At 36.8% G+C, this 14,899-nt stretch overlaps 1 protein-coding gene and 1 long non-coding RNA gene across 2 annotated transcripts; one reads left to right on the forward strand and one right to left on the reverse strand.

Annotated features, from left to right (window-relative positions):
* Window positions 1-3,068: 3,068 nt before the first annotated feature.
* On the forward strand, window positions 3,069-4,236 carry LOC122084624. The gene is made up of 2 exons (XR_006141962.1): window positions 3,069-3,825; window positions 3,947-4,236. It is a non-coding gene; the product is annotated as an uncharacterized LOC122084624 (long non-coding RNA).
* Window positions 4,237-9,561: 5,325 nt separating this feature from the next.
* Window positions 9,562-14,351, reverse strand: LOC122074851 (5'-3' exonuclease). The gene is made up of 6 exons (XM_042639826.1): window positions 13,949-14,351; window positions 12,190-12,348; window positions 11,168-11,402; window positions 10,351-10,573; window positions 10,080-10,247; window positions 9,562-9,965 (listed from the first exon to the last, which is right to left on the reverse strand). The coding sequence occupies exons 1-5, from the start codon at window positions 14,282-14,284 to the stop codon at window positions 10,106-10,108; spliced, it is 1,095 nt and encodes a 364-aa protein (XP_042495760.1). The 5' UTR covers window positions 14,285-14,351; the 3' UTR covers window positions 9,562-9,965; window positions 10,080-10,105.
* Window positions 14,352-14,899: the final 548 nt, after the last annotated feature.

Here is a 14,899-nt window from a genome sequence, read left to right on the forward strand (position 1 = left end):
ATTCATAACTTATAGTGATAAGATTTGACCAAAAATCACTTTAAATTTGTGACTAAATCATGATTTATCGCTGTAAATGATAGATAATTAATATTGAAATCAATGGATAAAAAATTGCTAAGAAGATAACTAATATTGAAATCACAAAATGAACCCTATTATCTAATCATTCATTTAACTATTCAACTAATTTTTTATAGTGAACAAGAAAATCAATGGAAGCATTATTACAATTTACAAATCAATTTATCTATTCATAACCTAATATTCAATAATTTGTAACAATTCCCCTTACAAGAAAAAATCTTCTCACTAATATTATAAAAAATTGATGGTCAATTTACCAATTTATAATCTCATAATCATTTAATTTTTTATCGATTTTATTCGGTTTGATTTTGATTTGGATATTCGTCAGTTCAATTTGGACCGGTTTTCAACCAATCCCAACATTACTCATTCCAAAACTAATCCAATAAGGATCGGTTGGATTCGGTTCAGATTTTATCGGATTGGGCTAGGTTTTGACATCCTAAGGGGGTTAGACATTAGCTATTTAGGCACCCTCTTACCTCATTCTTGGCTTGTTTATTATCTTCTGTATTTGGAAATATTTCGTCATCTATCATTGATTGGTCGTTATCATGGTTTTAAGTATCGGTATCATATTGGCTGTATCAGTCGTATCGCATTGGCATCGGGTGAGATCGATCTAGATCGGTTATCCGTATCATTTCATGTTTAAAAAAATGTAAAAAAATATATTTTTTCTAAAAACTAAAGGGCAAAAGTGACCATCAACTGATCCTCTTCAATAAGGATTCGAATCGGACTGGTATCAATAGAGATCGATACCGAGAACTAAATCCTTGGTCGTTAGCGGTGTTTCCCGTTAGAAGGTGCAGACCAGTCTATTATTAAAAGGAAAGGTTGGAGAGTAACTTAGGAATCAGTATTGATGTGTTAGTTGTACAATCAATGCTTCAATGCTCACATTCACATCTAAACCGAGGTGAGGGCGGCGCCACCATGGGAATCCTCTTACTTGACGTTGACGGTGGAAGCCTTAGCCTCATGATCTTGTGGGCCGATTCCTTGGAAAAGAAATCCACTTGATCATCTCTATTTAAAGTCATTACATTATGTGGATCAATCGATCAGATCTCAGGGTTTTTGGGGGGTAAAAATTCAGAATAATCACACAAGAATCACTGGGAACCGGACTATGGAAGTCATGGTGGGCATGAGGTTAAGAGCGAATGTGGAAGAGGAGGCAAGTACGGCCATGTTATGTGGGTTGTTGACCTTGATCTTCCTGTTAAGGCGACGTGCTACGAGAACGGCGTGCATGTTCTGCATTGCGGTGAAAAAGTTTGATGGTTGGTGTCGGGACCAGTACTGGTGAAGAGCTCGTTGCCGACAGTGATGGCGACGATGGAGGTGGTGGGGAGGTAGGGGGCGATGCAGTTAGTGAACCAAAGTTGGGCGGCGGTAGGTTGGGAGATGAGGTTGGAGACGTGTTGGTTTTCGACGGCGACGATGAGGTCGTGTTGGAAAAGGTTTCTAGGATGTCAAAGATTGGTGTCGTAGATTTTCACTTTATGAACCACTCGCAGCCCCGAAGGCAAGTTCCAGGTCTGTTCCATCAATTCTTGCCGATGCCGAGGAGGCAGTGTCATCTTCCTTATCATTATCGTTGCGGTCGTCTCTGCCTTCACCGCTCGAAATAGGGGTTGAAATCGTCTGTAATTCTGATCTCGTATAATTCCATAAAATACTACCTTTAGGGTGACACGTGTATTGATACCAATGCAATGGTCCAGATCTGGTACAACTAATAAAACCTTAAATCAGTGAAGAGTCATTTAAATCAGATCTGGACCATTGCATTGGTATCAATACACGTGTTACTTCTGAAGATGGTATTTCACGAAATTATACGAGATCGGAATTGCAGACGATCTTTTCCCCCAGAATGGAGGTTTAAGCTTGGAAAAAATAACGCATTTTACTAATTAGTTAGGGGGTTTTAAAGTAAAGGGTATAATAATGAATTCACTCATAGCCAAGGACATTTTGGTTATTTAAATAATAGTAAAGTATTGTCATATCACTTAACGATTTCCCTCTAAAGGAATGAATTTATTACAATTTTTTTTTTCTTTTATAAAAATGAGAGACGTACGAGATTTTATTCAAATTATGAGGGTTACAGAAAGTTGTGAATAATTTTAAGAGTGCCACAAGATATATATATATTTTTTTTGGGGTAATGCGTGTGTTCCAATCTCTCTCTATTTTCCATTTTTAATTTTTTTGAAAAAAAGGACAGAAATGCTAGTAGGATACCCAAGTGTCAGGTATGCTATCAAATATTGATCGTCAGATTAAATTAGTTGAATCTCTGCATTTTATGGGAGAGGAATAGATATGCCGCTGATATCAAGTATGTTAGCGGATAGCACCAATAGGAACACATGATGGAGTATTATTCAGGAAGGATATGAGGGTCATTTCAGAAAAAGGGAAGAGAGAGATAGACACAATGGGTGCTAGCATACTTGATATCGACGGTATACCCAACCTTTTCCCGCATTTTATTTAAGGATTTGTATCCCTCTCCATATATCATACTATTATATAAAAGTATGTACTCATGCTTCGTGGCTAATCTTTTTTTGGAATATTTTACCCTTCTTACTTATTTAAATGTCTTTTATTTCGTACTATTTTCTTCCTTGCTATTGACTATTTTTCATAAATTGATGGTACCCTTACACTCAATATTGTTTATCAATTTATTACAAAATAAAGAATTAAGGATTTCTTTCCCATTTTAGAAAATCCACATTCTCTCCATCCATACCACCGAATGTTAAAAAAAAAAGTAAGAAGAAAAATGAATCCACTTTTTTTCTCTTTTTAAAATATTTTTTAAAATTTATTTAAAAAGAAAATCTATATTTTAAAACTCTTCACCCTTCTGCCTCTCGCCTTCCTCTCTTTTTCTATATTTAAAAGATATTTTATGATTTTCTTACTCTAATCTCCACCGTCTCCTACGCTCTCCCTTCTTATCCTTTCTTTCCCTTTCTTTCTCTATGTATTTTTAAAATCCCTTAAATCACTCTCCTTATCTCTCTTTCTCTCTTCCACTTTTTCCCTCCTCTCTCACGTTCCTCCCCTTCTCTCTTCTTATATATTAAATATCCTGAAACCCTTCATCTCTATACCCCTTTCTCTCTCTCTAAAATGCTCATGAAAAATTTTGATTCTGATCAATAGCGATGTTTGACGGCTCTCTATGCATTCTCGAGATTTTTTTTTGTCTAGCTTATCATCTGTTGTGTTACAAATTCCAAATTTTTACATGAACTACTTAACATTTTACAATTATGAATAGGTTTAATGATTTTATTCAGCGGGGTATTTTGAAGGATTGGTGTTCTCATCTAGGCCCCTCTTCTTTTCCTCCTTGAGATTGGATCACTGCATACCTTATTATTAATTTATTTTTTGTGCAAACTCATACCCTATTAGATTTCTAGCTAGATGGGTAGTCTGTAATAAAAAAAAATTTCTTATTAAGGTTGTTGCTTGTGTTTTCTTTATGAGACTGAATCAGTGAATACTCCATTGGGGGTTTTCCCCATCCTGTAACCGGGCCTGATTAAAGATTTCATTCACATTTTTGTTCTAATTGACATGCAATTGTTTCACTTGGGGTCCTGCTTTTCATCTATGAGCGAAGTTTTAGATGCCTTTTTCGATTTCTCTGAAAAGGAGATTTTCGATGAAGGTGATAACACAAAGCTTAAGATCCTGGTTAGTGAATGGCTCCAATGAAACAATGAAAATATTATGAACTTGATGATTTTTCGATGTTCCTGGTGTTTTGATTACTTTTGACTAATTCCAAACCTTACTTTCCAAATCAAATCATAAGACATGCAGGCAGCAGTGAAGGAGTCTGCATCACCAATTCTTCTCTTGACCCTCCTATAGCTGAAACGAAAGTGAATATTTGTGGGGTTCACTGTGTCCAAGGATGACCAAGTGATGGTGCATGCATGGGCTATTGAGCGAGATATTACCATATGCCTAATGGAAGTTGTGTTTATGATGCCTGAAGGAAGTCATTATGGTTTTGAGAAGATTTGTGATATCTGTGAAGGTTTTTGTTGCCAATACTGTTCTCTTTATTTTTCTAATAAAATTTATATTTGCGTTTTGAAACTATGATGCTTCTCTTTTACCTGGTTTTTTTTTTTTTAATTCTTTAAACATTATATTCTTTTGCTTCTACTTTTCTTCAATTGGTGTCTTCCTCTTTTATTTTCATTACCTAAGTGCACATAATTATGGTTCTGAGAAGACAGATGATATATGTAAGTTCTGGAATTGACAGACAACCAATATTGATATTTATGTTTATAAGGTCAAATAGAAACCAAAATGGGGTGTGGCAAAGGGGTAAGGCGTCAGGTTTTGTTCCGACTACTCAGACGTTCGAATCTTCCCATCCTAGAGCAAATCAATTCGATCAAAATAAGGATTCTTTTCTTTTAACGATCTTTTCTTTAAGAACAAGTGTAGTGTTGGATACAATGTGATCCATCTTTATGATTGCTAAAATATCAATTCATAAATTGTATTTTTATGAAGCTTTCCTTTGAATCTAGAAAAAGATTCTCTCCACAGCGTTAGAGATATCTTCTTAAGGTCTCTGAAACTGGTAATTTGGGTAGAACGAAGATTGGTCAGTTATGGCTTTTGCATGTATTTTGTTATTAAATTCATGTTAATGAAGTAGATGCAACTTGGAAGGTAATGCAATTTGCTTTGGGCTGATGTGGTTCAATAAATTGATCTCTCCTTTTGTCAGTTCATTGAAGAGAGAGGAATATAAAGCGAAAGGTTTATTTTATGAGTATATTTGCTCATGTTGGTTGATTTCTTTTAAAGATTCCTTAGTTGGTGTGCCATATTAAGAAACTCATTTATCCATTATAAGGATCATATCAAGTGAATATCTTACACTTTTTGAACATTAAGTGTAGTATATCCATCGAAAACAATAAAAATCCAATATGTACATAATCCTTTCTGAAACATTCAAACATTAGACCTTTTTAGATTCAACTCCAATGTTAATAGTAACTAAATCACTTTGTGAGAGAGGCCTTTTTAAAAACCAATTAAATGTTCTAAAAAGGTTTCTTCCTAAATTTCTACATTAGGTTTTCACTTTTTACATTTTTCTCTCTCCCCTCTGCCATAGAATAGCATTTAACCATTGATTGTCTAAAAAAATCCGTATTTATCTATCATTAATTGAAATTTAAAATTTAATATTTAATAATCATCTTAAATTACTAATTTTTTCAATGGATATAATATATGATTAAAATACATTAAATTTAATGTAGACATTTTGTTTTCTCTCACACGGCCACACGTGCATTTGCACGTGTATTTTCTTACTAGTATATATATATATATATATAGGAAAATGACAGGTATGCTAGCGTAGTACCTAGGAATTAGGAATGCTAGCGGCATTTTGACCGTAGGATTTGATCAACATGAATTGAACCGTTGGATGGAGAGTAGATAAACAAATTTTCAATGCACGGTTGCAACCCTTTTACTCTCTCTCTCTCTCTCATCGTCGAAAACAATCATTCATTCACCGGATCCAACCGGAGAAAGCAAAGTAGTTGGCACCGCCACTGTTGATGGACTGCAGCCGCAGTCGCAGCGGCAGCGGCTGCAGCTGCCGAGGTCGAAGAAAGCTTAGAGGGAGGGGGAGAGAGAGAGGAACAGCAAAAACCAAAAAAGAAGAAGAAGAAGAAGAAGAGAACTGAGCTCAACCTGGGCCTGTTCGGTGCTAAAACTCACACTGAACACTGCCGCTACCGACTTGTTCGGTGCTCTTTCTCTCTCTTTCCCTTCTCTCACCAAAGGGCCAAAGGAATGGGGATCTTCCGCAGCCGCAGCCGCTACCGAGGTCGAAGAAAGCTCAGAGGGAGGGGAGAGAGAGAGGAACCGTAGCCATTGCCGCTACCACTGCCGTTGCCGCAGCCACTGTCAAGGTCGAAGAAAGCTTAGAGGGAGGGGGAGAGAGAGAGGAACCGCAGCCGCTGCCGTTGCTGCTGCTGAGGTCGAAGAAAGCTCAGAGGGAGGGGGAGAGAGAGAGGAACAATAAAAACCAAAAAGAAGAAGAAGAAGAAGAAGAGAACTAAGCTCAACCTGGTCGGGGGAGGGAGGGAGTAACAGAAAAAAAAAAAAAAAAAAAAAAGAGAGAGTGTAGCTGCTGTCGGAGTCGGAGCTGGTGAGGAAAAGGGGAAGGAAGACCGTGGAGCAGCAGTATTGAGCAAATTTTGTACGACAAAAATTACAAACGGATGAGATCTTTTATCTTCCATCTGACGGCCACTATTCTAGCATACCTAATTCCTAAGTACTGTGCTAGCATACGTATCCCTCTCTATATTGTTAATAAAATACAGTGGCATCCCTTGGAGATTCTAGTAATGTAACAACACCCTCAATTTGAAAAAGTACTATTACCAAGTCCACTCTGCTAGTGGTGGATAAGATTCCTCTCCAGAGCCTAGGGAACAAGGAGTCATCCTACAGTTGGGGTGACCTAAGGACATGTGCGTGGGTCCTCCTAGCCCTGGGATGGTTCCCTATTCCCTAGGCTCTATGGAGAGAAGCCAGGTCCATTAGTGGTTAAATGTTAAGTGAAGACATCATTGGTTTATAATTTTTGAAATGACCAAATTACCCTATAAACTTACAAATATACCCTTCTCCCATTAAACTCAATGTCTTGCTACTCTCAATTAACCCCTTTCACCCCCAATCTCTAACCTTCCCTAGCCACAATCACAGCAGATGTAGGTGATGAGAGAAGATCTCTCCTCCTCTTCTTGCCTTAGCTGCAACCCCCACCTTCTTTTCCTCCCTCGTTGCAATCACGACACCATTTTCATCTTTATCAACACCTTTAGAACATGCCAAATCATGGGGTTGGTCGGCGACCTATCTCCTCGCTAGTTTGACCTGTATCTTACAACTAAGGGTGTCAAATTAGAATCAGGATCAAATCGAATAAGCCAAACCAAATCGAACTAGTTTGAGTATAAGATTTCAGAACTGATTCAATTCTCTATTTGGATCCGGATCTAGCTTAGGAATCGAATTCCATATTCAAAACCAAACCGAATTTGGATACTAGTATATTATAATACGTTATAGCATTTTGATATTCCAGCGAAGGAAATCCACACAACTATATTCTCAAAGGATGGCAATTAAGCTCGTACTCCTTTTTTTTTTTTAAGCTCTCGTACCTGCATCGGTTGGTGTTGGCAGGGGATTTCCTAGGTTATTTGTTTTTATATTCACTCGTTTGAGTGGGGCATTAAGGCATATATGGAAAAAAGAATTATAGGTGGACCCAAGATTTTCAGTTTAGGCGAAGAGGTTAAAACTTTGTATATGAGTGGATCCAAGATTTAATGTCACTTGTTAAATCTCAGCCCAACTGAGTTTTAAATGATTAAAAAGTCCTTAAAATGTCCTATAAATTAGAGGCATCAAATTATCACTTTCCATTAAAAATTGGATATTTAAAATATTCATTAGTTGAAATTTAAGCCATAAAAAAAGGGAGAGTGATAAGTATGCTGCCAGGGTATGGTAAGTTACTAGCACCAACGGAGGTTAAGGGTGTCAATTGGTCTGGAACTAGGTATTCGGTCCAATTTCGGTTTTGGTTCCAAGGAGTGTTAGTGTGATCCAGAACCGGACCAAGTTCTGTCTCAGTTTTGAAAATTGATACTCGTACTCGACCTATCTGGTTCCAGTCCGATTCTAGTTCCTATTCGGGTTTTGTATTTGGTTCTTATTTGGTTCCAGTATCCAATTTCAAATTCAATTTTTTAATGCAGCTGCTATTCAAAAGACAAAATATAAATGTTCATTCACTGGGTCATTGGTCTTCCCCAACAAAAGAATGAACAAAAAATCATGAGTTATCAATGGACATACATCAATGTCGAATGATCGTAAGCAATCGATCATCTATTGAACTTCTAATATCGTTAATTTCACTACTTGAAACTCTATTAGATGATTTATCATTTAGGTGATTGAAACTAAATATCGTTAATGATCCTGAGCAATCAATCTCCTAAATGATAATTGACAGACAAGGGGTTTTAGAGTTGGACTATTATTGAAACTCTATTATATGATTTATCATTTAGGTGATTGATTATGTCAGGTTTCCATATAAGTTACGTCAAGTTTTTAGTTAAAGAGAAAAAAATGACATTAAGTTATTCAATCCGGTTTCAGTTAGAACCGTCGATTCTTGGCATAAATCCAAATCCGGACCAAACCGAATTATAAATACTTATTTGAGATCCGGGATTTAACCATATTATAATGGGTTCGATTTGGTTCAAAGTATTTGGTCTGAAACTAGATTCGATTTTCGGTTCCGATTCCAATTTAACACCCTTAATGGAGATACATGATGGGATATCATTCAGGAAGGATATGCATATCATTTCAAAAAAGAAAAGAGAGTGATAGACATAGTGGATACTAACATACAGTATGCCAACAACATACCCAACCTTTTCCCACAAAGGAATTACACGAACTTGTTAGGGCTTTAGGGTTTAGGACTTTGGAGTTTGGGTTTAGAATAGGAATTTTGATTTTTTTTTTTTTTTGGGGGGGTGGGGTGGTGGTTTTGGTTTCTAACTCTCCCCCAACCAAAAACTCTACCCCAAAAAACAGGACTCCCCTGCTGAAATTCACACCCCTGACCTTCAATAGAGCCTGAACAAAATCAAAACCCGGTCATCACAACTTGTATTGCTTGCCCAATTGATGATCTACAGTTCTTTCTGTTCCATTCTATTGATCTTACTATTCTCTGTGGCCTATCATTATGTAATTAATCAACGTAATTAATCAACATTGGAGTAATTGCATAGGGTCCATGATAACTGGTGATTAATTTTGAATTGAAATACTGCTCTGACTGAATTGTGAAAACCAATTCAACATTTTATGAAGCCATCTTCATTGAAGCCTTTCTGCCAAGGAACAATAGAAGAGCACAACAAAACTTCTCTCACAGAACTTGGGTACTATCTAGAGCACCTACTTGTCTATTTGAGGTCATGCTTACAGCTACCATCACTTTGTCCAGAGTCATAATCAGATCTTGAAACGAACACCAGAACGCGCTCATTCTGGATATTTTCAGCAATCTGTCCAGCGTCCAATGTAGTTCATGTCTCCCTGATAATTAAATATTCAGCATAAGATATTCTCTAGGGAAGGAAACAAATGAAATGAAGAGGGAGAAAACCACGTCATACAAAGAAAGATATAACTTACAGTTCATCCAACAAAGGATAACTGGACTATTTCCATCTGAGGTATAAGTTTCTGTAAGCTCTGAATGTTGAAGCAACTAAGCTTCTCTGGCGGCTCCGCTTTTGTGGTTGAAATATCTCGAAAGCTTGTTTCTCCATTCAAGACAAAATGGTTTCAACTGAAACATCAAAAAATGGTGTCCCTTCAAAGATAATGGATCTTTCAATGTTTAAAACAATATACAGATACTGGATACAAGAGTGATCTGATATTTAAAAAGAAAAAGAAAAAAAAGGACAAGTAATGTGAGTATCTATGCAGATAGCATGGGATTATGAATCCATGCATAACAGTCTTCACTACAGATCAGGGTCATCGCTACCTAGTTTCTTTTCTCCTCCAATGTGTATATTGAGGCCCGAATATAACTGAGTATCTAAAGAAATTCTTCTATTAATTTCTTGCATTTTCAATAACCTAGTTTACTTCGCTACTTCTCAAAGCAGGTTTGTCTTGGTGTATGCTAGTGTGCATGCTCACAAACCTACCAAGGGAACCTGAAATACACCCATATTAAACAATCAAGAAAGATGGCATACTGCATGCTCTATTCTAGCAATGATGCTAATCAGAAACAAAGAATGACACCAAATCTCTTTTATTTAACGCACCTTTCACAGCACTTACAAGTTGGAGCTTAACCTATAAAATAAGAGGCCTTTTGCCCGTTGAGATTTTCCTCCGTCCCCAATAATTCAAAAAAATTGGACAGGACAACTGCATCATTGCAACTATCTCTCTCAGATAACCATTCCTCCTGAAGACAAACATCAACATCCCTGTACAATAGGTTAAACCACAACCTCAAATACCAAACATATCAAATGAAAGAGTGGCTACAAGATAAAAGATCTGCCGCATCGCATCACAAAAACACCATACCTTCTTAGGGTGAGAACCTTATAATTCCTTCTCAGGTAATCAGCATGCTTGGTAAGAGCATCTTGTGCGTACTGTTTCCCCACTGTTCTAACTGCAGCTGCATTTAGCAAATTTTCTAATGAACCATGCTTCTTTAAGAGCTTCAAGGCTGTCTTGCGACCAAAACCAGGAGCAACATGTTGAAGTCCAGGAACACCATCAACTTCATCACCAGCAATGCATCCTACAAGATTACAGCTTTCGTAAAAAAAATAGAACCAATTTAAGGCAGTGGTTAAGTGCTGTCAAAAGAAGCTAGGCCAAAGGAGCAAGAATGGAAGCAAATACAAGAAGATCCAACTAGATACATCTTATTCATACCTTATTGGATTACCTTGTATGAAGATTGTAAATGAAAAAATAAATTCATTAATCTTGAAAATTATAGGTAAAAAAGGACTGGAATATGAAGCTCCAGCAGCCAGAAGAGTCTACAATGTCCAGAGAATGCATTGAGGAACCAATTTGAGATATTCAATGATATAAGATTTTAAATTGAAGATTATTGGGATAATACCATTTTTTTATACTATGGGTACGGAAAGTTGGGCGAAAAAAATAGACTGAAAAGTGTTTCTAAAAAGTGATCTTGGTAATACTTGATATGTTACACTATTGCAACTAGTAATTCCAGGAGGTACAAAGGGCATTAATTAATCCCAGCATATGAAATTCCCAATACTGAAACTCTTTTATCTAAGACATAATTATTTCAATTTATAGAAAGAATACTTAAGTCATTAAAAAAATAATTTGTAGAAAGCTAAAGTATACTTACGAAGACTCAAATCAGAGCTTGGATCACAATTATATTGAGCCATATAGTGCTTTAATGTGTAGAAGGACCACCGGCCAAACTCTGGCATGGGCATAACGATTTGCACATCTTCAGATATCAACTGCTTGAAATCTTTATCAGGTGATCCAATAACAGCTCGGAATCCTTTTCCCAGAACTTGTTCTACTAACGTTGCTACTACATCATCTGCTTCATGGCCTTTTATTCTAACAACCTGCTTAATATAAAGCTCAGTGAGGAACTGGTGAAAAATAACAAAATACTACTACTTGCAGCCTTCAGGGACTCAAACATACCTTCATATTCTACTGAAAAATCTTTCTGCAATATTAAGGAATGAAATACAGAGCATCAACAGTTTGATCTACCCAAGGATGGAAAGTTGAGGGTTTACAACAAGATAAAAGAAGCAATGGTTTTCCATTACAGAAAAGTGAAGAAAATCTTCTGCATGTAAATTGCAACTAATTAGCATCCTCTTTATATTTTCCTTTAATATATTTTGTTTCTTTCTCCCTTTTGCCATTGACAAACGTAGAAAGCCATTCTAGAAAATCTGCCCAGAATCTTTCCATGACAGGTTAGAGAATTAAAATTCATTCTGTTGTTTTCCTTTCTTTATCATAAACATCAGCAAAAACTTATTCTATAACGTTCTTTTAATAATGTCAAAAATGGTTGACAAGGTTAGGGGTCTCATGATTATATGACCTTACAAACTCTTCCCCTCCTTTCTTTGTGGTTACCTTATCAATTATAATAGCCATAATACTGCATAACTATTCAGAAGTTTGTTATTTCATGAGATAAAAATGAAAAGCAGGTGGATAACTAGTGGATAAGCAAACTTTTATGAATAAAATTTACATGTCATAAGAAAAGAAAACTTATGAAGTAATCTTGCAACATCACACTTCATTTTCCATTCGGTTACCGAAATGAACTTCTTAATATGTTTCTAAATCAGAGTTAGATAAAGCAAATGGGAAACATTCACCCACTGGCACATTGCACTTCTGAAGAACATCTGTAATGACATGATGTGAACTTCCAACGTGATTTCTTGAAAACCATTGTGATGCTGAGAATTTCCTCCTATGTGCCTTGTATGAAGGTAGCAACTGTCTTCTGTATTCATTCCCTCTTTCCCCATCAAGAACCTGTAAACAAGAATTCCAGTAAAAAGAAAACAAACAAGCACTGTAAGAATTTCTCAGCAAAACTAAGGCCTCAAACCATTTCTAGATACCCAAAGCCACAATTATTCATAGAGTACTAATTTTTAAGATGAAAGGAGCAATAGTTTGAGGATATGCTAAGCAGGAGGTTTAGGTGGCACCAATATTTGTCCAAAGACATCCTGCTGCAAATAGGTGACTCGGTCAAAGATCTGGACCATAATGTGGTACACAACCAATTGATCACCAAGCGAAAAATAAAAATGTGTAGAGGAACTCTAGCAATCGCCAGTGTCTATATAAACGGCCAAAGATGGTGACTAGGAATTTTTAACAAAAAACGAATATTTTATAGAGATGTAAAGAAGAAAGAATATACAGAGACACACTAAGGAGCACCTGAAACTAAAATCCCACTTTGGCAGAGCAATCGAAATGACAGAGCATACATCACAAACAGCAATCTAAGCATCATGGGTGCACTACAAGCAGGAAAAGATCTATAAACTAATGGCCCCTTGTTTTAGCTAGGCTGTCCGCAAGGTGATTCTCATCCAATTAATTTTGTGGTCATCTCCTCCCTCTGAAGATAGGGCCTCTTGCAATCTATCTCAAATCTAACTGAAACTCCTTCCATTTGTATTTTTTGTGTTTAACTGCTTAAATGTTTTCTTACCATATTTTCATTTCAAATATACTACATGCGGTATAAATGCTATTGTTATTTGATCCCCCCCCCCCCCTTTTTTTTTTCTTTCGATAAATAACTATCATTTGGGACAGGAAAGAAGAAGCTTTACAGCCTTCCTGAGAGGAACCTAGAAGCAGCATGGCAAATTACAAATCAAAACTCGATCTCAAAAAGGCAAGTTATCCCCAAGACAGATCCTAGACCTGATAAAACCTTATGTTTCAAGGTCATCAACCATCTCATTAGAAGTTCTAAAATTGAACTGAAAAACTATCTGATGGATCTAATCAAATTTGGGAAGCACCATGGCTCAAGTCAACTGAAGCATTCCTCATCTGCCTTATTATAGTTAATGGCATTTGTGGAATCACTTCCCATGAAAACTCTACCAACCACTCAGTATAGACCGATGCTCAATTAGACAAACTAAGCCTACTCAGAATAACCTTCCACAATGGGCCTGAAAAAGATCCCAGAATGGAACCAGACGCAAAGTTCAATGCTTCACCTATTTCGGAAGGACCCGGGCTCCCCAAGGAACACCTTTCAAAGTTCAACTTAATCACCTCCACTAGAAGGGCAGCCAAATATGCATAATCCTCACCTTCTAGATGAAAAAAAAATTGTAGTAGTGAGTGTGGTTATACTTGCTTGGACACACAAATTTCGGCGTATATAGTCATGGACAGAATTCCTGACATGGGTGATCGGATACAAGGCCTCAAACTGACTGACCACTAGATTGAGCCCAATTAGGGGCATTTTGACGAATATCTTGCGAGCAAGCAATTGTAGTTAATCTGCAAATACTAAATAGAGACAAAGAACTAGTATTTTAATTGAGAAAGATTCATGATTGAGAAGGATTCATGGGTGGGGAGTTGGGCTTACAGCTATGACTGGGTCACGATTAGTGACTTCGGAGAAGAAGAGAGAGATCCAATAACCGAAGGAGCGTAAGCTGGGTTTACTTCCAGTGTAACAGAGAGGGTTCACATCCAAGAAGAATACCCTCTCCTTCCTCTCACTGTTGTTGCTCTTCTGGGGCAGTAATTGCCCACCACCTGTTTGTTTCTTGGACGATAATGAACAAGAAATATTAACAGAAGCAGAAGCCCTGTTTTTCCATGATGAAGTTCTCCTGAAACTCCACCATGACCATGAACCAGAAACAGAAGAAGCAGAGAAAAAGGGCCTATGGTGAACAGCAGTAGCTACTTCTACCATCTCAAGGGCTAATCTACCTTCAAGAGTCCAGTTTCCTGGTATGGCGTGATCGTATGATGCAGAGTTGCAGTGATAAGAGTAGAACGAGGGTCCATTGAGGGTCCACAGTTAAGCGCATAGACCCTATGTAATAACCATCAATTTGGAATCTTTAATGGATGTATCAAGCTCAGGGCAAGTCTACGTTCTACCTCTATCTATAGTTTTTAATTTTAGGCTACGTTTGGTAACGTTTCTGTTCCAGAAACCCCATTTTGTGTTAAAAAAAAAAATTTCAGTTTCTATGTCAAAATGTCGTTTTTAAACAAAAAAGAGTGTTTGGTGAATCTGTTTCTGGAACGATTTCAAAATGTAAGTCTTCTCTCATCTCTCTGCGTGAAATTGTGAAAAAATGAAGAGCTATGGCGAAAGACAAGTTTATCGGGAACGATTTATCTAAAATCCCCTAAATAGTTTTTTTTCTAAACGAAATTGGAAAGACAGAATAGCTATCCAATTCCAGTTTTTACTATTCTTTTTTTATTTTTTGTTTCAAAAAAATGGAAACTAGCCTATGATGCACCAAATGCTTTATTCCGTTTTTACGTTCCAATAAAATGAAAAAACTCCAAAAAC

This window comes from Macadamia integrifolia, chromosome 1 (assembly GCF_013358625.1).
Source record: "Macadamia integrifolia cultivar HAES 741 chromosome 1, SCU_Mint_v3, whole genome shotgun sequence".
Classification (NCBI taxonomy): Eukaryota; Viridiplantae; Streptophyta; class Magnoliopsida; order Proteales; family Proteaceae; genus Macadamia; species Macadamia integrifolia.

Excerpts from the sequence above, each read along its gene's own strand:
- LOC122074851 (XM_042639826.1), bottom strand. The coding sequence starts at position 14,284 with ATGGTAGAAGTAGCTACTGCTGTTCACCATAGGCCCTTTTTCTCTGCT. Across the intron at positions 12,349-13,948 it reads ATCGTGACCCAGTCATAGCT|GTTCTTGATGGGGAAAGAGG; the intron begins GTAAGCCCAACT and ends TCTTGTTTACAG. Across the intron at positions 11,403-12,189 it reads TTCAGAAGTGCAATGTGCCA|GTTGTTAGAATAAAAGGCCA; the intron begins GTGGGTGAATGT and ends TATATTAAGCAG.